This window comes from Lotus japonicus, chromosome 5 (genome assembly GCF_012489685.1).
Source record: "Lotus japonicus ecotype B-129 chromosome 5, LjGifu_v1.2".
NCBI classification, from domain to species: domain Eukaryota; kingdom Viridiplantae; phylum Streptophyta; class Magnoliopsida; order Fabales; family Fabaceae; genus Lotus; species Lotus japonicus.
In genome coordinates, this window is record NC_080045.1 from 4,245,056 (window position 1) to 4,268,133 (window position 23,078).

Here is a 23,078-nt window from a genome sequence, read left to right on the forward strand (position 1 = left end):
CTGTGAATTAGTTATCGCTTAATTAATTAATTCTCACGAACTAGGAAACTAATAACAAGAATTGATCTTTAGATACTCGTGATTGAGCAGCGATATACTGAACAAAGGGATTCGTCTGCTAGTCCTTGCAACTGAATCACAAAACCCCCATTTGAGTGTGTGCGTTTGTGCGTTTTTAATATTGAGTCTTTGTTGAAACGATAATCCTTGGAAAACGACCTAGGAGTCACTTCCTAGTTACTACAGTTTTCTAAATTAATTATTTGTATCGGGTACGACCTCGATCAGCTATATTCCCACAGAATTTCCAAAATAGCAATAGCTATTTGGGCGAGTAGTTTTTGGTGAAAATTCTTGAGTGTTTGTCTTAAGTGTAAGGAGATTCTTCTGTTTTGGGGCGGAAGCTAGGATTCTGAAGCTTAGCATTTTTGAAAGTAATTAATTTTCTAAGGATACGAAGTGCGAGAATGCGTTCGTGTCAGAGCTAAAGAATGGAAGGAAAGTGCGCGAGCCGGTACGAGGAGCGATGACGTGATTGGATGAAAGTCGCAACTTAGGAAAGAAAATGCCTAAGGTGAGGGCACTTCGCTTCGGCTATTATATTGTTTGAAAATATGTGCTATATGCTTGTTGTGAAGGAAACTTACTTGCTAGTTAAGGCTTTAGGTGTCGGGAATTCGCATATATTAATTATTGATGATTGTGATTGACTGAGGCTTATGTCATTGCTATTTGCTGATGCTTCGGCCGATTGTTGTGGTTCCTGTCAAACTGGATTGTATGTTATTTTATGTCAAATTCTTGATATTTGTGCATATGCTTCTGTTGGACTATATTGACTAGAACTGAAGCATTTGTTATGCAATTGCGTAGTGTGGGTAACACTGGGTTATGTCACGGTGATGGCAGTTTTTGAGAGTGTATTGGGGAGGCTGTGACAAGAGGTTCAAACCATTGTCGTGTTGAGGATCGAGGCTTTTCCCGGGGATGTCACTTGGGGTTATTGGGAATCTTTGATTTGATAGGTTTTGAAAATAAGAGAATAAAGAGAGCTGGTATTTTTGTAAATTAATGATATAATGTATTAACTCATGAAAGAACCTTTTACTTAATAAGAGAATCATTTCAAAGGAAACTTAGGTTGTGGAAAAGAGTTTGAAAACATGAATTGCCGACGGTCCGGGTTTGACAAAGTTGTGAACCTAAGTGTGGACATCAGGAGGATGATCTGCTGTGACGGGGAGGTCACTGAGTGCGGATGACACTCCAGATTGTTAAATGTTGGTTTGATCATCAAGAGATGAGCCGTTGTGACGAGAGGTCACTGAGTGCGAGCATTATTCTCTTCGCTCTTTGAGTAGTTTGTTCGGCCATCGTGATGGTGAGCCAGTGTAACTTGAAAGGTCACTGAGTGCGAGCAGCATTCTTTTGCTTGTTGAGCAGTTTGTTTGGCCATCGAGAAGGTGAGCCAGTGTGAGTAGAAAAGTTAATAAGTGCTACATCTCTCTTGTTGAGGTCTCTGGATCGAGGGATCGACGTTTACCTTAGGAGGTTGTAGAGAAAATATACTCTAGCTAGACACGCGTGCCTGGTGATGACGACTCGTTGTTTGACTAACCATACAGCATTCATGCATACATTTTGTGGGGAGCGTGAGGCTTTCCGAAGGACGATATCATATCGAACTTCAAAGAAGCGAGATGCTTCAAGAAGCGATATGCTTCAGTGGAGCGTGCTGCTTCAGCGGAGCGAGATGCTTTGGGTCATCGTGAGGGTGACATTTTATCCGGATCATATTTTGAGCATGACATTGCATTGGCACGCCATGCACCTAACTCTACTTGTTAATATGATAATGATTAATTTTTATTATGATTTATACTGCCATAAATTATTATTCACATGTTCTATATATACTGTTTTTGACGTCATATGATTTGGGATATCGTCTTATGTGAATTGGTGGAATTATTATAAGTGATTGAGAGGTTGTCATGGATGACCCTCATAGTTTACGTAAGCCACGTGATCGATAGATCTACGTGAGTAAGCGTGAAACATATAAATATGTGATGGTGTGTATATTGTGTGACCTACTATTATGTATATAAACTTATATTCTGGAAGTTGACCCTCACACGCCATTGTATGTATTGTTTGTGTTTGGGCGGCCGGCGACTGCCAGGTGATGGGTGACGACATGCTCAAGCGACATGCTTTTGGGGAAGTCGCAGTGATGCTGCTGATGAGAAGGATCCATGACGATGTGATGAAGTGCCATGCCTTTGTATCAATTCGGAGGAGGAATAGAGTCTCGTATAAGGCTTGAGCCTTTTGGGTAGAAAGCTTACCGTTGTTGGTTGAAGTTTGTAGGATGATCATATGAGTTTGTATTATTTTGGTTTTAGCAGAAGCGTAGGCCGATGTTTTGCTATTTTTTGGTCTACCCAGTGTGGAGATCATAAGAAGCTTGTCGAGCATAAGGAGTCTTTTTATATTTCTTTGGAAGAATTATTTGTACGAATATTTATGGATATAAAGTTATCTATTATTGGGTAATTACTATGCTTTTGCTAAGAGCATGTTTTTGAAAAAATATACTCGCATTTTTGGAACTCCAAAAGTTTAGTCAACATATTTAATTTTTGGGAAAGGTTACTAAAGTGACCCTCGAGAAATCGGGGCGTTACAACTTGAGCCTTTGCCTTTCCATCAACCCCTTCTTCTTCACTAGACAACACCACAACTGCATACTGGCTATTTTTCTTTTTTGCTTTCCCAAGCTATTGGACTCTATTTGATCTTCTAAGAGATTGTGTGGATGGTGCAGGTCCTTTGGATGGAGTAGCCTTCAGTAAGTGGAGCAACCTTCTTTGGTGGACCAGTAAGTGGAGCAAACTTCTGAGATGGAGGCTTAAAAGGCTTTCCGAGGTTCTTGGTTTGTTGTGTGGCATGTTTGGGTCTTGTTGTGACATCTATATAACGAAGGAGGCCAAGTGGAGTATTAGGAAGCTCATCATCATCGTGCTCCATAAACAAGTGGACTTACCCTCTATTATCAACAACATATGTGCCAAACACCATTGCATCATTATCAGACAAAACATGGTGAAATTTGCGAGCAATGACATCCTCTTGTGTCCTCCACCATAGCTTGAACTTGCTTGGTCTATACCCCATATCTTTAACAAGATCAATACATTCAAAGTAACTCCACTGGTCCAGATAACACCAGTAAAGGTTGTGACTCATCCCTCTCTGTAATGTGGGTGTGGGTCCGAAGAATAGCACCCAAAATGGTGCACAACAACTGTGATTTTGTGAATGTCATATCCTACATCAACATAAGGGAAAAATTATGTCTTTATAAAACAAGGGAAATCATTGAAGAACCCTAAACATTGAAGAACCCTAACTACAATATGACAATCGTGAACCCACAACAAGGGAAACATTCGTGAAATAGAAATGACAAAAATACAAAAATATAAATGATAAAAATAGAAAGGGAAAATAGAATAAATGGAACAACTTCAAAGTCTCAAACGAAGAAATGCACCAACCTCTTCGTCGACTACAAGATCTTCTAGTCTCGTCTTCTCCAACCTTGTCGTCGACAGTAGAGAGCACCAAGCTCATCACTGACAGCACAGACCAACTCGTCCTCTCTAGTCGCCTTCGTCACATCCGAACTTGTATCCTTCGAAGGATGGGTTTCTGAGATATAGGTTTCATGTTTTAGAGGGATGAGGTTTCAGGTTTTGTTCTCTGTTTTACTTTCTTTTGCTTTTTTTTCTATCCTCTTTTGTATTATGGGTTAGGGTACCCCTTGTACCCCCTTAATACAATATCATTGCTTATAAAAAAAAACGGAAGGGTGGAAAATAGGGATACTGAGTGAATTGATAAGTGATTTCGGATTTAGGTTAAAATTGAATTCAGATTAAGGTTTTGTTTACTTAGTTAATTGGGATTGGATTTACTTAGTTAAATTAGGTTTTTTCACTACAGCATTTTTGGCCTTCCACTACGGACGAAAAACCGCGGGGCAATGTGAAAAAACCGTGGCTAAAAGCTTATGCCACGGTTCTGCCACGGTTTCCTTGTCGCGGGTTATGTGGCCGTGGCCAAGTTCAAGTGCCACGGTTTTGCCAAGTTTAAGCCGCGATTATTAAAAAAAGGTAAGGCCGCGGTTTATTAAGCACCGCGTGTCGTAAACCGTAGCATTAGACAATTTAGCTGCGGTTTACACACTACTCTAGTGCCACGGTTAATTTTTCACCACCAATTCGTAACCGCGGCCTATATATTTCCACCACGTTTGTACATAAACTCTTGAGCCACAATTATATTTACACCACTCGTTTGTAACCGTGGCCAATAGCTTTTAGCCACGGTTGTTATGGAAGCTTAAAACCACGATTTAGCCACTGTTTTGCACCTAATCCACATTTTAAGAACCATCTGTTTTGCTTCCATATTATTTTAATAACCTAATTTATTAAAGTATTATAACAATAACAAATGCACACATCAATTAAAATAATTACAATATCAAGAGATAGAGCCATTACAAAAAACTGAATCACATGAAACTAAGACCAAATCATAATTAACACGAATATTGTTTTTGGAACACAGCAAAAAATATAACTGCTACCAAAAAATGGCAATGCCTAATCGATCCTGTTCAACTTAACAGCTTCTAGTCAATTCATACCAATGTTAAAATCAACATAAACATCAACTACATAAAATCTCAAGATGTCATCCTAAGTTCCAAACAACCTTTCAAAATAAGAAAATACGATCAATTCCAAGAGCAATCAATATTCTTCTTCTCCGTCTCCATCTCCATCTCCACCCCCTTCTCCTTCTCCTTCTCCTTCTTCATGAAAATCATCATTCTCCCCATTCTGCTAACATGAAACGCAATACACACAAATTAGTGAAATAAACAATCCACATAATCATTTCATATTAGTCAAGAATATAGCCACCAACCGATGGAGAAAAACAACAAATTGTCGCATGTAAACAAACCTCTTGAAAATTGCTATTCTTTTTTTTTGGAGATCCAAAAGATATACTTTTGCTTTGCCCTCATGTTCTTTTCTTACTTGTCCCTATTTTAACATAAACTTTTCATTAGATAATATACTAAAAGAGAAATACATAACACAATTATTATAAGTCAAACAAAATTTATTACCATTTGTTTCGCCCCCTTCTTCTTCTTGTGCATTTTCTTCTTGTCTCATGGTATATTCTTCTTCATCAGAACTTTCATCTCTTGGCTCTTCTTCTTCTTTCTCCATTTTCTTTAGTTATTAATCTTTATTTATCCTTTTTCTTTGTTTAACCAAGGAAGGAATAGTTCAGAAGCATAGTTACTAATCTTTATCCTTTTTATTTGTTAAGGCAAATATCCACTAACAATCTAACTAATATAACATATAGCTTCTCTATGGTGCAAATATAACAGCAAAATTGACAATGTACTGTTTCCATGAACTGAATAGAAGTTTTTTTTTAGAGAATCAAAATCATTCAATTGATAAAGAAATGTCTTGGAAACAAACTCTCCCAAGTGAGGTGCTTCCAAGGATACATGAAAAAAGGAAAAAAAGCAAGCTAGAAAAAATAGAAAAAGAAGATACTAAAACTAAGATAGTAGAAGACTAAAACAGTAAAAGATGAGGAAAGGAAACATGTCTAAGAAAAAGAAAAAGAAGCAGCAGCATAAGTACAAAGCATTACAGCCAAGCAGACTTGCTCTTACACCTCACAGGCACACCAACAGAAGAAAACAACTAGGAGGAATAGTCCAGCCAAAGTCCAACATAAAGCTAAGCCGAGATGCCATCATAAATCAAAGTAGGGCACACACAAAAATATGCAGCAACCAAGAAGCCAGAACCAGAAGAAAAAAAACCAGATTTAGTAAGAAAAGAACTAGCAATTGGTTGGCAGTACTCACTTTCCGCAATCCACAACCCATAATCCAATTTCAAGACAGAAAGAGAAAAAAAAAAAAAGAATGAACACAAGGTGGAATCATCGAAGCTAAAAGCATGCATTGCAAAATTGCATAAGCGATTCGTATCAATCAAGCAGTTACCTTCTTCGGTGCAAAAGGATCATTGTCGTAATCATCATCATCGTAATCCGGGGATGGCCTCTTACTACCTGCGATTCCGAAAACGAAACAATCGATCAGAGTTAACAACACACCAACCAATATAATAAAATCTAAGAAAACATGGTTTGGTAACAAAATCGAAAAACCTGAATGCCTTCTGCCAATTTCGCCTCCGAAATCGAAGTCCTACGTTTGGCAAAACCGAAGTTGGGATAGGTAGAAGGGGGAAATGAATTCAGAGAAGGGAATGGAGAGAGATGTTAGTACTTACATCGTCGAAATGTGCAGGGGAAGCCATGGCCCATGCACTTCGAGAAACCCTAGATGCTGCAGCGATCAAGAGAGGAGGGTCACCAAGATGAGCAGTGCGAGCAGAGGAGGAGGGTCACAATCGTTCAACCAAGAAGGAGAAAGTTAGGGTTCAATCTTTTCTCTGAAGTAGCTATACGTGAGTGTAGTGTTAGGGATTTGGGGGCTTCTATTTTATATATTTTTTTAACTTAATTTCTATTATTTTATTACTTTTAAGTTTTTTTAATGAAAATTAATCATTTAGTTGTGTCAAAACTCTAAACACGTGCGGGACGATTCACCAAATTTTGGCGGAAGGAATTTTTTTTAGTATTATTAGGCCCGGTTTAATTAGTTAATTAAGATGAAGATTTTTACGCCACGGTTATATTTGTGGGATTAGGTTGCCGCGGTTGGAAAGTTGTAGCCATGAACTACCCACAATTGTGGAACCGTGGTATACAATGTAGACCCCACGGTTTTTCTCAGCCGTGGTCATCACACGTCCACAACTTTTGAACCGTGGTATATACTATAATTAGGCCACGGTTTTTTCTCCGTTGAAGAAATTAGCGTGGCCTAAAGTGAAAAATGTTGTAGTGTTTTTAATTTATTTTGTTTTTAATCGAAAATAAAAACAAATGCCACATCATCTCATTAATTGGCGTGGCATGTTCATGTATGCATGTGGTCGGACTAAATCTCAGACATGGTGGTTTGTCTCACCGGATGGACTACTTCCGAAAGTTACGCTGGCGAAGGACCAAAACCAGCTTTCACTTATAGTTCAGGGACCATTTACATATTTATCCCAAACATATATTTAAGCATTTTTTTTAAAATTACATAGAATAGGATATAGACATGCAACTTCTATCAAAATTTTGAAATACTAATGAATGAATTTATATAATGTGTAAGCAAATAAATTATTTTCAATTTTAAAAGAAATATAGATAGTTGATATAGTTCTCATTTTTTTTTTGGTTACAAGAGGAAAATATATAATTCTCATTCTAATTCTAATCTTTATTGAAATTTTTTTTTTGAAAACAAAAGCCATTATATATAAATAGATAAAAAACTTGGGAACAATCTCTCCCAAGTGAGAAAAGAGAACTGAAACCATGAATTGAAACAAAGAAAAGACTAAACTAAAACAATTACATAGGAAAGAACTAAAAAACAGAATTGCACTTGCACTGAAAAAAGCAACACCCAGCAATAAGAATAGGCCCCAAAGTCAAGAGCCAATGTTCACCACAACCAATAATCAGCATTCCAATATAATTAGGAAAGGAAATATAGTAATTTATTTTTCATATCTACATTTTAAAAAAAAATAGAAATATGCACGTAGGAATATTTTGGACATATTAATTTCAATATAATTAGTAATTGGTTATTATAATAACTGATTTGCATGGAATTAAATTTCTATTAAATTAATTTCCTATGATAGCTTGAGATCAAATTTTTTCTTTTATTATATTTTTCAATTTTTTTTTAAATAAAGAGAATAGGATACAGACGGAACCATGGGCACATTCGCTATTAAGTTTTTGTCCTTTTCTAATTATATTTCCATGTCCCTCCGGGGACATCCGATAAAAGCCGATAATTATATTTCCATTAACATAACAGCTTCCTACACAAAAATATTGTTATATATAGCATATAAAATGAGAGTTCTGAATGAGTATAACACAATAATAACGATATGGCACTAATGTTATCAACAAAATCACGGTTATGGTTGTTGTTTGTGGCAGTGTCCCACTTCGCCATCTCATGCGACGCGAACCAACAAGGCAAATACCTCTACAAGTTCATTCATTCACGAAGGTCTCAAAAAAAGTCTTCACATGGAGAAGCTTTTGGTGTTAATGGTGTGGATTGTGAATATTTTTCTCAGGCACATGTTGAACAACAAAATGTGTCGAATCAAGGACGAAACCAGGTAGAGTAGTACTCAAATTTTGTTTTTGCACCTGTAAATCTTTTATATTATTGCTTCTTTCAAATAGTGATTATTAAATTTAAATAATGTATTACTTTTGTGCCTTCTTTATCTATTTTTTCTGGTTCCATTCCTGGGTCAAAGAGTGTTGATAAGGTGAAGTCTTTGCCGGGACAACCCCAAGGGGTGGATTTTGATCAGTATGCAGGGTATGTCACAGTGGATGCCAAGGCGGGGAGATCATTGTTCTATTACTTTGTGGAGTCACCTCACAATTCTTCCACCAACCCTCTTGTTCTTTGGCTAAATGGAGGTAACTCTAGAATGTTCCATACATAACTTTTGCATGCATGTGATCTTTGTAGCTAGGTGATTTTGACCACAAAACTGAATGATCATACTTATATACAGTTTGGGTAAATAGTCTATTATTTTGATTTTCGTATATATGCCTATTTTGTTTAACATAAGTTCTTTAGAGCTTGTTCCTGTACAACTATAGGCCATTAAGTTTTTCAATAGCTAATGATTATCAACCAGCGCACTAAAACATTAGCAACATAAGATGACCTGCTAATGGTTTCTTATTCACAATTATAAGCAACATATGTTAGTAAAAATCCAACATGAAAGCCATGAATCATGTCTGCCACCAAACATGATTCTTGAGCAAGAATATTTCATAGTTTTAAGACGGTTTTTATTTCTATTTATCACTTTAAAATTTAAGGTAAATTCATAATTATTTGTTAATTACATTTTTTCATTTAATCCTTAATCATATCATTTTATACACTTATCATAATATTAAAAAAACAACTATGTACGAATATGTTTTGGGCAAAACTTAAATTCAACAATATATGCAATATTGTTTATATTATCCTAAAAATTGTCAATTTTCTAACTTTTCATATAATTAGAAACAGTAAAATCTATGCGTTTTCAAGGCCTAATATTGCATTTGAGCACATTTTAGGCGAATGCACAAAGGGCAAAAGAAATGTTATAAATGTACTCATATATATGGTGACATACAGGACCAGGGTGCTCTTCCTTTGGGTATGGAGCCCTGCAAGAATTGGGACCTTTTAGAGTCAATAGTGATGGAAGAACACTTCACAAAAATGAATTTGCATGGAATAATGGTGAGCATGATATAGATAGATGAAAATTGGCTCTTTTATCTATGTTTATTTCGTGAAATAATCACTTATTTTAATAAAAAAAAATAAAAAAAAATTCACTAATTTTAAAAAAAAAATTACAACTTTTTTTTTGAACAATTTGTGTATGATCTTGATAAAAAGCAAAATTTGAAAAAATAACTAAAATATTTTATTTCTTTAAACTGTTGATCATAGTGTTTGAAATAATAAATTATTTATAGTGGATTTTTTAGTGAAAATAAAATTTTTATATTTGTACACAAACATAAATCAATTTCTGCTATTCAAAAAATCTCTTAAAATAAAATTAATTTTTTTATTCAATTTTTTGGATGCTAAAATCACTTTTTTTAAGCGGACACAAATGACTCAATAGCATCACATTCAATTATTCTTTTATTTTTTTAATGTTTAATTTGCGGCATTATCGAGATTTAGAACTGATGAGTTGTTTCCATAAATGGCAGTGGCAAATGTTATCTTCCTAGAATCTCCAGCAGGAGTTGGCTTTTCATATTCAGACAATTCATCAGATTACTCAAAAACTGGTGACCACAGCACAGCCTTGGATTCATACACTTTTCTTCTTAACTGGCTGGAGAGATTCCCACAGTATAAAACAAGAGAGTTGTTTATAACTGGTGAAAGCTACGCAGGCCATTATGTCCCTCAGCTTGCTCACATTATACTCTCAAAGAATAAGCTAAAGAAAAGTCACACGGTGATCAATTTGAAAGGGGTCGCGGTGAGTCAAACATGTTACGAACCAACTACCTCAAAACCTCTCAATTCCAAGACAGATAAATAGTTTAATTTATATTCTATTTATAACATGCCTCCTGACGCTAACTTACAATGCATTGTGTTCGAAATCAATTTTTTATTAGAATAATGAGGAGGTCAATCGAACTCTACTTTGCAGGGTTTTAAATTGTAGTGGCGATTGCTGAAGGATGTCTAACTTAACCTAAAAGTTAGCTCAAGAGTTAAGGTTTGCACAACCATATATAAGCAATTGTTTGGCCACATCTCTAGCCAATGTGGGACTCTAACACACCCCCTCACGCCCAGTGTAGAACATCTGGAGCGTTGAATGAAACGGGTGACCCAAATATGGGGACTCAACAAATGGATCTAGGATAGGGTCCAGGCCCATGGTCAAACAACCATTGGCTCTGATACCATGAAGGATGTCTAACTTAACCCAAAAGCTAGCTCAAGAGTTAAAGTTTGCACAACCATATATAAGCAATTGCTTGGCCACATCTCTAGTCAATGTGGGACTCTAACAATTGCGATTAGGTCACAAAATTGTCGACAAATACAGGTTTATGCAGCCACAATTACGGTCGTGGTGCTATTTAAACCCTTTATGTGGTGGTCGCAATTGTGATTGCAAATATCAATTGAAAACTCTACTACTTTGTCGTGAAAACGTGTGAATGGTTATATAGTATATTTCTAACAAAATCTTTCGGTGTACAATATATTGAATTTGTTATTTTTTCTTTAAAAAAAAATTGTTCTTGGTGCAGATTGGAAATGGCTGGATAGATGATTATTATTGTACAAAGGGAATGTATGACTATTTCTGGACGCATGGTCTAAACTCTGACAAAACTCATAAAGGAATTGAAAAACACTGTAACTTTAAGACTTTCAACCTTACAAGTGAATGCAACAAATACACAAACAAAGCAGATGATGAGATGGGAGATATTGATATATACAACATATATGCTCCAATTTGTAATTCACCAGAAAGTCCTGCCACCTACTTTGTAAGTTGCATGCATGCTGCTATGTTGCATTGTTGTTGAAACACTTAAAGGTAGTAGTCCATTTCTTTATAGTAAAGTTTAATATCACTTTTGGGCGAGTTTAATTTCCTCATAAGGCTATGCCCAATGGTTTTTTCCATTCAACACCCTTCTTTTTCACTTTTTACACTCCACATCATTTTCTCTCTCTTTCACCTAATAATTCAACACACATTCAACTTTTACTCACTACAATGGTTTTGTTTAATAAAATTCAACACCCTACCCCACCACTTTTTATTTCATATTCTTACTTTCTTTTATGTTTTTATTTTTGTGATTATATCATTTTAAGAATTAATTTTTTTTTCTTTCTAGTTTAGTAATTTATTTTAGTAATTTTATATTCTTAATTAATTTTTTCTTGCAAGTAAAAAACGACGAGATATAGGGATAGTCATTATTAAGACATCATTGATAATGTTGACTATAATTTGGATTAGATGACGACATGATGAAATTTGAAGAAAATCCATAACTTGGTATATTTTAGGGACCTCGTTGGTTGGAAGATTCATTTTGAATTCTGTAGTTGTTGGGATTTTGGTAGTTGAAAGGGTAATTGGCAGAGCTTTGAGTGTTAAAAGGGTTATTGTTAGGATCCATTTCACTAAAAATATGTTTAGAGCTACAAACAAGAGTTTATTGGAGGCTAAATAGAAAAACTAGAGGGGAAAATGTCATTTTTTCTGTGTCCAAATCAAATGAACCAAGCATCTATTTATAGACAAAAAAAAAATGATGAATTTTAAAAAAAAAATTAATTTACTACGAAATAATTGACCCCAAATAATTAGGATGAGATAAGAATATGGAAATTAAAATAACCAATGAGATTTTACAATGTGGGATGAGTGAGACCAATTTACTGTTCAATCAACATGTTGATGTTGAATATTACACACTCTATTCAACTAGCTCATTGGAACAATTCGGCTATTGAATCTGTTATTCAACAGGTCTTCAACATGCCCATTTGCATGTAGTCTAATCCATTATCATCTAGAAGCTACTCAATACTCACAAATTTATCCTCATACTTGATTTTAGCTTTAAAATTACTTGGGGAAAAACTTTCAAACAAGAACTAAAATGCATTTGTTTTTATTTCATGACTTTGATATTTTTCTCCACTGATCCTGATCTTTAAATAGTCCAACAGTAGCCGCATCTCATATACACCGAAGTTTTCTCTTAAAATTTTTCTTCCTGATCACATGAGATCATGAATCACATCCAATAATTCTATCTTCTCTACCTCCCCTCTCATTTTAAGCCTCTCTCATGTTAAGTTGGTTGTCTACTTAACATTTTTCCTTAGCCCATAGGATACTAGCTACAGTAAAATAAGATTAAAGTATTCAACCTATATCAAAGCTTACAAATTACAATCATCCAATATATGACACCCTCACATATGTAAAAGCAAAATTGACTGCAGCATTACTTATCAATTATCATACAAACTAAGGAATAGTTCACATAAATAAAGAACACAAAGATCATTCTATTTTGTTCATCAAATCTAAGCTAGAAACTATTCCATACTTTAACATTACAGGGAAACGATTTCAACCCTTGTTCTGAAGATTATACCACTACCTACTTAAATCTCCCTGAAGTTCAAGAGGCTCTTCATGCTAAAGCCACAAAATGGTTATCTTGCAGGTATACACAAGTCAATGGTTTGTGTTTTCCTCCCCACAATTTGTTTTATTTTTTGGGCTAATTTGCCTAATGCTTCTTTTTAGCGACGTGGGATGGACAGATAGCCCATCAACTATTCTACCCACCATAAAACGGTTAATATCAAGTGGTCTAAGCATCTGGATGTACAGGTGATTTATATTAAGCTTCACAATTATCTTCATTACATGCAAGACATTATCTAAGTTTTATGTGAAGACAACATATTTTGATAGTTATACCAATATCTGTGTAACATAACAATATTGATAATATCAATAAGATTGTACAGGTACATCAATATCTCAGTAATATATCACAATATCTCGTGTGTCACAAATATCTCATTAATGTAGCTCAATAATGCAGTGGCGACACAGATAATTCCGTTCCGATAACATCATCAAAGTATTCATTGAATTCCTTAAAACTTCACGTGGACACAAGATGGCGTCCATGGGGCTCTAGCGATGAGGTAAGGAAACATATTTACTATGTGTTCAGAAATTACTAGCCATATGAATGATTTTATATATGTTTGATTCTCGTACAACATATATATAGGTTGGAGGATATGTAGTTGGGTACAAAGGACTCACGCTCATTACAGTAAGAGGAGCTGGACACATGGTTCCAAGTTCCCAACCAAAGAGAGCACTAACCATGATCACTTCTTTTCTTCGTGGAGAACTTCCTCCTAAACTAAAATCTTGAGTTTATTTAGCATATGCTAAAATTGATGCGCAAATGTGATAGATGAGTTTCATATAAAAATTTATCCCTGAAATTTTCACATGTAATGATTTATTTTTTTATGAAAATAGAACAATAAAATGGCTCCTAAGCGCAGTTTATATCCTTTTCAATGTTGAGCAAGAAATTCAGGTACAAATTTACATAAGAACATGCATCTAAAATAAAAATAAAAATAATCTTATGCTTATGATATGTTGAACTAATCATGATTCACCTCATAAATAAATGTGTGCATTTCTATCAGCTGGTCTGGTGGTAGAGGTGTCAATTTATTTGAAAATGAACTATGTGCAAACTACAAAGAGTTATATAGCGCTAATTCCTTCACAAAAAGGAAAAATAAGTCGATCCAAACTAAAGACTGAGAGAGTAAGAAACAGAGACCCTTCTCTGCAACTGCAACCGATTATTTTAGCCAAGTTGAACTAGATTTCTAATTCAACCTTGAATGCGGAAACACGCATAATGTAAAGTAACCTAAGAAATATAGGATTCACAGAACTCATCAAAATGAATGAGATCCCAAACCTAAATAAGAGGAACTTGAATTCTATAATCGCTTTTGAACAACACCATAGGGACATGCAATAAAACTATTGGTGATTGAGAGATATAAAATGACCCTTAAAAGCTTTGGAAAAAAAAGGCAAACAATGTCAACAGCTGGAAACAAATGACATGCAAGCAAGCACACAATCACACATAATTATTCTGATAATTAAGTTCAAATTCCTCATTAGTCATCATCACTCCTACAAGTCTAAACAAATTATTAATTGAAACCCTACCGTGCTAGCTCAGCTTATCAAAATTCAACTCCACTCCACAATTAGGAGGGATTCTTAAGAAATCAACAGATCAAGCAAGTTACATGGAAGAGAAGTTAATTTTCTCATTCAAGCGTGATGCTGTTGTGACCTGTTGTGAGAACTACTCCTGACGTGCACTTCAATCAGCTTACTTGCTGTTGGTGGCCTCCGTAAATGGGGTACGCTCCATAAGCAGCAGCATATATTCTTGGATCATGAGGTGGCGGCAAAGCATATCCATAGCCATCATAAACTGGTGCCCCATAATATGCCCCTCCCCAGGGACTGCCGAAATCCATTCTAATCTGCTATCGAAAGAGTCAACCAAAAAGAACAAAGAACTGCTATCAAAAGGTATATCGATCGAAAGAGAATTACACAATGCAATTACACGAAAGACTGCACTTACAAAGCATTTTTGAGAGATCAGATGAAAAAAACTACTTTTTCTATTGATTTAAAAGAAAATTCAGAAAAACGTTGCTTCAATTTTCCTTTACAAAGATTGCAGTGAACTCAGACTTAGTTTATGTGAGCAGTTAGGGACCTAAAATATTGTTCAAAAACAAAGTTGTTTCATGTGTCTTCACCTAACAGCTTGACTTTCTGGCATGGTTGGTTCATAACATGATATCGGAGTCTCTATAACAGAGCGATCTAGAGTTGCATTCTTTTTGCACGCATTATAATTGAATTTCAGCACAAGTTAGGTGGACATGTTCATTGTCATTGCCTCAAGTCCAATGGGCGCTTGTGTGAGGGGACATGCCAGAAGTGTAAAATAAAAATGTTTATGTGTCTTTACCCTTTTTGGGATAGTTGTTTCATTACAACATCATGAGACCTAATGCAATAATAATGAGAATGTGGGATTGCAAAAGTGAGAGAGAGAGAGAGAGAGAGAGAGAGAGAGAGAGAGAGTTTGCCTGCTTATTTGCTGGATTGCGGCCCCAAGAAAGACGAACTGTTTGCTTTCCAATTGTTGTCCCATTTAGCTTCTGCAACGCCTCTTCAGCATTATTTCTGGAAAAGTTGTTCAAATGATATTGTAGTGATTACATCAATGAAGAGATTCAAGAACATGTTATCTTTCAAAAGCATTTTATCTGTTACTATGAAAAAACTTGAGAAGGCAAGGACTTAACCTGTTTGCAAACTGGACAAAACCACACCCTTTCCCCACAGGTATCTTAACAGAGACTATCTCACCGTACTGGGAGAATGGCTGCCTAAGATCTTCTTCTGTAACATTAGGGTCGAGTCCTCCAACAAATATCTATAATGACTCACAATTGTATTAAATGACAAATCCCTAAAATGTAAAATTTAATGAAATAAGCTGAAAAACTCACAGTTGTATTTGTGGAATCTGATTCAGGTTGGCTGGACGTGCCATTTGACTGGCCTCCTAAACAAGGAAACAGAGAAAATCAAAACAGAGTTAGTACAGATACTTCAAAAACAAATAAATCAATTCGAGAAGTTCCATGATATAGATACCAAGAATAAAATCATGCCACACAACAATATACGAAATTGTCACGTGAGCATGCTGCATGCGTCGAATGATTTAAAGCAATTAATAAATCAGATGATTTTGCAACTATGCATGCTCCTATTCAATGAAATCAGCAAACAAATTCAATGTTCATTTGCATTCAGTTCACCATATGATTATTGTCTTTCTTTTGGCTGGGAAAAAGACATAATAATTGTCATTTCAAAGAATTTATTCATCTACAAAGACATGAAAATAGCACTCTTTTAAATTGACACCAAAATTTAAGCCATTAGACTGTGATTCTTGTTTGTTCAGGCAAGAAACGTAGTCCTTAAAGTTCATTAGTAACAGCTTGTGAGGCAGAAGAACAAATGGAATCTGAGGTAAAAATGGTGGATAGATGCTTTCTCTTTGAATGGAATGTAAAATGTAGTTTTATTTTTCTTGAAAGTAAAATTTCACACATCAGAAGCAAGTAATGTGATTTGGCATACCTTGTTGATGACCAGATGATTTCCTTGGAGTTGCAGCACCAATACGCATGGGTCTGCTAGAACAGTAAACACCATTCATTTGAGTCATAGCCTGGGATCTCTCATTATCATCGCCAAACCTGACGAAACCATAGCCTTTCGAACGGCCAGTATTGGCATCAAAAACAACTTTTGCGGCTTTGACTGAAGGGTATACACTAGCAAATGTTTCATGTAACAAACTATCCGTAACATCTGCAGCTAAATCTCCTACGAAAATTGAAAGATCAGAAACATTATCTGAAGTCTTCTCCCCAGTGCTAAATGTTGCCCAGTTCAGACGGAAAGGTTGGTCTGTATTGGGCATCAAGACTCCAGCATAATTCTGTAAAACTTTCTCAGCTGTGGCGTGTGAATAGAACTCCACAAATCCATAACCCTCTGATAAACCAGTCTGCTTATTGCGAATAACTTTGATGGAGGAAATCTGCAAAAAAATATAATGGTCAGAAGCATGACTGAAGCAATATGAGAAGGCACAGGGAACATCTTCTGTCATAACAAATTTATTTCCCAAAATGCAGGCTTATTTTCAATAAATAAGAGTGGCAGAGAAGTAGAACTTCTCTGAAACAATATTATCACACCAAAGAGTTCAGAAATGTACACACAGACACATAATGCCAAAGAGTTCACATTAATTTTCTTAAACATAGATCAAATGAAGGCCCCATAGACATGCCATTGGCATCACGACCGCAATTACGGCCGCATATACCCGCAACTGTCCGCAATTAGGAAACGCAGCCGTAATTTAAGCATACCTCTTAGTATAACATTTTCTCCCCATGTATAACGTTTGAAACACAATGTGATACACACATGCATACAAAGCTCATTTACTTAGGGTTGAAAAGTTAAATCATTTCCAGCTGCAACTTTAATGTTTTATAGACTCCCCACTTGGATGTTAAACGCAAATTAAAATGAGAAAGATAGGAAAATAAGAGAGATAAGTAATAGATGTGATATGATAGGAAGAGAGAGATTAAAAGAAAAATGAGGTTATGTGGGTGTTTGTATAGTTGGTTGTTTAAGATATAGAGTAACTTTATTTATCACAATTTAAAGTGAAAGGTTAAAGTTGGCACCATATTTCTCTTTCCAATTTCCAATATGAATTTATTTTCACATTTAATTGTGTTCCTTTGACATTTCATTGCTAAATTGGAATAATCTCCGATAAATACATGTTTAGACACTATTAGCCGTCAGTCGTGTTTGGAAAATTTTCTCACAATCACATAACGAAAGAGAATCGCGTATGAAATAAGCTAATGTGAGTATTCTTTTCACCAAAATAGGCTACTCGTCATATGCGAAACCAAACACACACCGTAAATTATTATACATGTGTTTGGATTGAATTTAAAACAATACATATAATAAATATATATCCCATGAATGTTGAATAGTGATAACCACTCTTCCCAATTTACACTTCAAATCAAAAGCTTGTCTAACCCTAAAAGATTAAACAACCTCATTGTAACATAAATTTAAAGGATGTAATTTTTTTAACATGATTATGTTAATTATACACTGATATAACTAAAATGTGGTTATTTAACACTAAAGGTAAGTAAACAACCCCATGCACATTTTTATTACAATGTAAACACAAACTCAAACACCAATCATAAAAACCACGTAACTTATACCAAATAAACTGCACAGCAACTTTCCAATTACAGCTAAACAAAACCTTGCTTAGTTCTCAAAAAATAAATCCACATTTTCTTCCCTCAAATAAACTGCACAGCAACTTTAAAGACAGTTATGGCTGGTTTGGCACGCCGTGGTCCGTATTAAGTATGATAGTATAAGCTTATACGATACATTATGAAAATGATTTTCCTCTTAACACTTGAACTGTAAAAAATAGAATTAAAGAAAGAAAGAAAAGAACCTCGCCGGTGGAAGCGAAACAGCGGTGGAGATAATTTTCGTCCATCCAGTGATGCAAATCTCCAACCCAAACGGTTTTGTTCTCGATGTTATTGTTGGATCCATGGTGATGCTGCTGATGTGGCGGCGCGAACTGGTGGTGGTGGTGATGGTAAGGCACGTAAGGCGGCGGCGGCGGGGGGTAATGTTGAGGCGGCGGCGGTAACATGTGGTGCGGCATTACCATAGCCGGATACTGCATCGGCACCCACTGCTGCGGCACCGCCACCGCCGCTGACCGCTGCTTGTTGTTCGGTTCCGTCGACGAATCAGAGCCGTTGGATTGTTGCATCTTTAATTAAATTCACCCTTTTCTCTCTCTGTTCAATAAATGAACACCGTAGATTCGAATAACGGAATCGAAGTTGGGGTTTTCTAGAGAGAGAAAGCTGAATCTGGAGGAGGAAGAGAGAGAAAGAAAGGAAGAGGCGCGGCAAGGAGAAAGGGTATATAAGAAGATGATGATGATGATGGAGGATTCTTCGAAAACGCGGTGGTTGTTTTGACCGTTGGATTAAATGATTCAATTTGATACTGAGCGTTGGATCTGAGGGATATGCAATTTGCAGGACACTAGTGTTTGTTTCTGTAACTGGATCCGCCGCCAGGCCAGGTTTTCGTTCCTTTGATTGTTTCCATCTCTGGATAGTTTTTTTTTCCTCTGTTAACTTTCTGCTTTTTTTCTTTTTTGGGCTATTTTTTTCGATTTTGGGCTATTTTTGTTTTGTTTTGAGATTTGTCAATGAACTATATACTATATAGATCAATCACCTCACGTCATTCATTTTTTGTTTCTTAATGCTGCTGCTGGGATGGGAATCATGGGATGGGATGTCAGTGGGAGTGAGTGACATTAACCATTTGGGGAATGCCATAGCATGGAATTCAGAGTCATCAATCTAGGTTTAAAAAAATGTTTTATTCACAACAATTCCACTTCCACCCTTATAGTAAAAAGATACAGTAGAATAGAAGTAGGAGGAGTAAAATTTATGATAAATGTTTTGATAGGAAAAAAAGAAAAAGGACACAAAGAATAAATGGTTGAAATGAGATTGAAATTAAAGAATTGTGTGCATATATCAATGTTGTAGAAGTACAATTATAGACTAATATATATTTTAAACTTATTTTGAAAATTTTCTGAAAAAAGATTGAAATAATATTTTTGGAGCTGGACGGGATCGGGAGATGGTTTATACTTTGTGCGTGATGGCTATCATTGGTTGAGAGACCGTGAGGAGCTTGACGTTGGCCATGGTGAGTCATGGCGTTGGGTTTGGAAGTTGGCAGTCCCTGAAAAGCTTCGGTTTTTTATTTGGATGGTGCTCCATAATGCTCTACCAACAAACGCGAAAAGGTTTCATTGTCAGTTAGCTTCATCGCCAGATTGTGCTCGCTGCTCGAATGACCCTGAAGATGCTACTCATTGTCTGAGAGATTGTTCCCATTCCAGAGAGCTTTGGGGGAGATTGGGGGCGCTGCATTGGTGTAATTTTTGGCTTGCTGACTACTAGATCTGGGTTCGTACTCAGCTCCAGAGTAACAACTTTCTCCGCTTTTGTTGTTATTGGAAGAAGAAGATGAAGAAGAATTAGGAATTAAGAATTTTATTAGGAGGGGCTAAAATTGGTCAAAATATTTTATCTTATTTTATACATACTATTTTCGAAATAAAAAAGTGGCAACTCCAACAAGTGCTAGCCCCTCATGCTTTGTCTTTCTTGAGTAGCTTTCTCTCTCATACTATTATTAGTAGCTAGGTAGACGATGTCATATGTGTATTTTCTGATTTTTTAGTAATTTAAAAATTCAACAATTCAATATTTTTGAAAATAACTATGATATTAATATGACATTTTTTTGGTTCTTAAGGATATTAGAATAATTATAAATAAAAAATCAGTTGTGCTATGAATAGTTTGGATGACCATGTGTATTTGGGTATATGGGCTATACTAGAAAGTTTGTGGGCTTGGCCTATGTGTATCCTCTCCAAGAATTGACCTAGTTCTAGTGCTATAAATAAATGAGGTTGCATCAAGCAGCCACACCTCATTTCCACATAATAACTTGTCTCACACTTACTCATCTCTTTCCCTCTCCCCCTTTTACTAATTTCTTAACACGTTATTAGCACGATTGTACTCTTCATCTCCTTAAGAACTAAGCACACTTAATCATGTTTCTTTGCCATCTTCTACTGCAATAGCATTAAGAATTATAACATTAATATTTTTTTCCTATGTAACTATACGTCTCTGGCTGTTTGTTTTTTCTTTTTCTTCATCCATTACATTTTTTTTTTACGTTGATTTTCATTCTCTAGAGTTTGGCTAAATCTGAGATTTTTTTTTTTTTTTTGAAATTGGGTTTCATTCAAAGAGAAGAAGCCACAGAGGCAAAAACATCATCCTGGATGAGAGAGGAAACCTCCAACGGAGCCTCTTCAATCCAAACCAAACAGCCTAAACGAAAAGCAAGTTTTGCCAACGCGTCGGCAACAGAATTGCCGGTCCTACGAACGAAAGTAAAAGTAAAAACATCAAAACTACAAAGCAGTAAACGACAATCCTTAACAACTGTTTCCAAATGGGAGAAGCCACCCTCTCTACGTTCCCAATAGTTGTATAGCACCAAGCAATCCGTCTCAACCCAGATGCGGCGAAACCCCAATTCCTTTGCCAACCCCAAGGCCCAGCGCAAAGCAAGTGCTTCTGCCAAAACCGATGAAAGAACCGGGCCCATGGTCGATGTAGCAGCAGCCAAGACCTCCCCCTCCTTGTTCCTTGCTATAAACCCGAACCCAGCCTCATGAGATTGTAGCAATGAAGCATCAAAGTTCACTTTAAAAATTCCTGCAGCTGGTCGACGCCATGAAGAAACATGCTCGCGGCCATGGCGGTGAGGAGCAGTTAACTGGTTGCTCGACGGGCGAAGGCTAGACGCTCGCAACAGGATCTGATCAACAGAGCTTTGCTTCGCGCTGAAGAGAAGATCATTACGTGCCTGCCACACTGAATATAAGATGGAGAAAAACATACCAATGCCATTACAATCAGCTGCACCCAGAAATTCAGTAAAAAATTCTTGCACCGAGCACTCCTCATGAAGACGAAACCCCAGCGGAGAGGCAAACCAGACCTGTTTGATAAACGGACAAAAAAAGAGAGCATGCTCATGTGTTTCCGGAGCCGCTAAACACCGAGGGCACAATGGATCCGTTGCCACTCCTCGACTGTGTAATAACGCACGAACAGGTAGCAAGTTGAGGCATGCTCGCCATGCCGTTTCGCAGCACCTCGGTGCTACCTCTGCCTTCCAAAGTTTCAACCAAAGAGCTGGCCTCATAGCTGGAGCTGAAGAGCCCGATGCCACACGCGCATGATGCTGATTTCGGATGAATTGATAACCTGTTTTGGAGGAGTAGCATCCATCAACAGTAGCTGGCCAGAAAAAGCTATCCTCCTAATGATACATGGGCAAGGGGACAGAAAGGATAGCTGTTGCAGTAGGTGGCCAGCACAGGAACTCAACCTTGTCACGGTCCCACCCCCCTCCATTTGGAAGCATTAAATCCGACACATGAGTGACATGAAGTTCCGCTGCCACATCCTCGCGGTACACCATTGGGGTTGAGGAAGGGATCCATTTATCGTCCCAAGCTCTAATCGTTTTGCCATCCCCAACTCTCCAAAGACCTCCTTGCTCAAAGACCCAAGCTGATCCCAACAAGCTAGACCATGCATAGCTTGGTCTATAACCCTTCTTAGCTCAAAAGATTGTTTGTCGTGGGAAATATACAGACTTGTAAACCCGTGCCAGCATAGTATTTGGCTTCGACATGATTCGCCACCAGTTCTTCCCCACCAAAGCGATGTTAAACGCTTTAAAATCTCGGAAACCCAAGCCACCCTTGCATTTGGGTTGGCAAAGAGAATCCCATTTGAGCCAATGAACACATCGATTGTCAACATCACCACCCCAATAGAACCTGCTTATCATGGATTCAATTTGAGAACATAAACCATCCGGAAGGAGGAAACATGACATCACATAAGATGGAATCGCCTGTGCAACCGCCTTCACTAGAACCTCTCGTCCAGCCCTGGATAAAACTCTTTCTTTCCAACCTTTGAGTTTCTTCCAAACCCGCTCCTTAACAAAGTTAAAAATTTGGGTCTTTGACTTACCAATAATGGTTGGTAGACCCAAATACTTGTCAAAATGCTCAACAGCCTTTACATTCATTAACCCTTTAAGGTGATTAAAACAATTATCTGGCACGTTTCGGCTACATGTGAGCGTTGACTTGTCAAGGTTAATGACTTGTCCTGAAACTCGCTCGTAAGTTGAAAGAATTTCCTTCACACTCTCCACCTCCTCTGGCGTAGCTTTTGCAAAGATTACACTATCATCTGCAAAAAGTAAGTGAGAAATCACAGGTGCTGATCGAGCTACCTT

The 23,078-nt window shown here is 36.7% G+C and overlaps 3 protein-coding genes and 1 long non-coding RNA gene across 5 annotated transcripts; 1 reads left to right on the plus strand and 3 right to left on the minus strand.

Annotated features, from left to right (window-relative positions):
- Window positions 1-5,404: 5,404 nt before the first annotated feature.
- On the minus strand, window positions 5,405-6,574 carry LOC130720663 (uncharacterized). Its single transcript, XR_009013205.1, has 3 exons — window positions 6,414-6,574; window positions 6,289-6,328; window positions 5,405-6,189 (listed from the first exon to the last, which is right to left on the minus strand). It is a non-coding gene; the product is annotated as an uncharacterized LOC130720663 (long non-coding RNA).
- Window positions 6,575-8,162: 1,588 nt separating this feature from the next.
- LOC130720122 (serine carboxypeptidase 1-like) lies at window positions 8,163-13,814 on the plus strand. The gene is made up of 9 exons (XM_057570741.1): window positions 8,163-8,369; window positions 8,538-8,706; window positions 9,434-9,541; window positions 10,030-10,307; window positions 11,098-11,343; window positions 12,944-13,050; window positions 13,134-13,220; window positions 13,438-13,543; window positions 13,633-13,814. Exons 1-9 carry the CDS (start codon window positions 8,163-8,165, stop codon window positions 13,780-13,782), a joined length of 1,458 nt encoding a protein of 485 aa, XP_057426724.1. The 3' UTR covers window positions 13,783-13,814.
- A 689-nt stretch (window positions 13,815-14,503) lies between these two features.
- On the minus strand, window positions 14,504-19,193 carry LOC130717933 (polyadenylate-binding protein RBP47C-like). Of its 2 annotated transcripts, none has more exons than XM_057568345.1 (6): window positions 18,577-19,193; window positions 16,629-17,094; window positions 15,986-16,041; window positions 15,779-15,909; window positions 15,560-15,656; window positions 14,504-14,941 (listed from the first exon to the last, which is right to left on the minus strand). In XM_057568345.1, exons 1-6 carry the CDS (start codon window positions 18,904-18,906, stop codon window positions 14,777-14,779), a joined length of 1,245 nt encoding a protein of 414 aa, XP_057424328.1. In that variant the 5' UTR covers window positions 18,907-19,193; the 3' UTR covers window positions 14,504-14,776. The 2 variants fall into 2 exon arrangements, with proteins under 2 accessions (XP_057424328.1, XP_057424329.1); XM_057568346.1 differs by having other exon boundaries at window positions 14,504-14,938; window positions 18,577-19,180.
- A 1,698-nt stretch (window positions 19,194-20,891) lies between these two features.
- Window positions 20,892-22,680, minus strand: LOC130720399 (uncharacterized). The gene has a single exon (XM_057571037.1). It carries the CDS (start codon window positions 21,963-21,965, stop codon window positions 20,994-20,996), a length of 972 nt encoding a protein of 323 aa, XP_057427020.1. The 5' UTR covers window positions 21,966-22,680; the 3' UTR covers window positions 20,892-20,993.
- Between the last annotated feature and the right edge of the window lie 398 nt (window positions 22,681-23,078).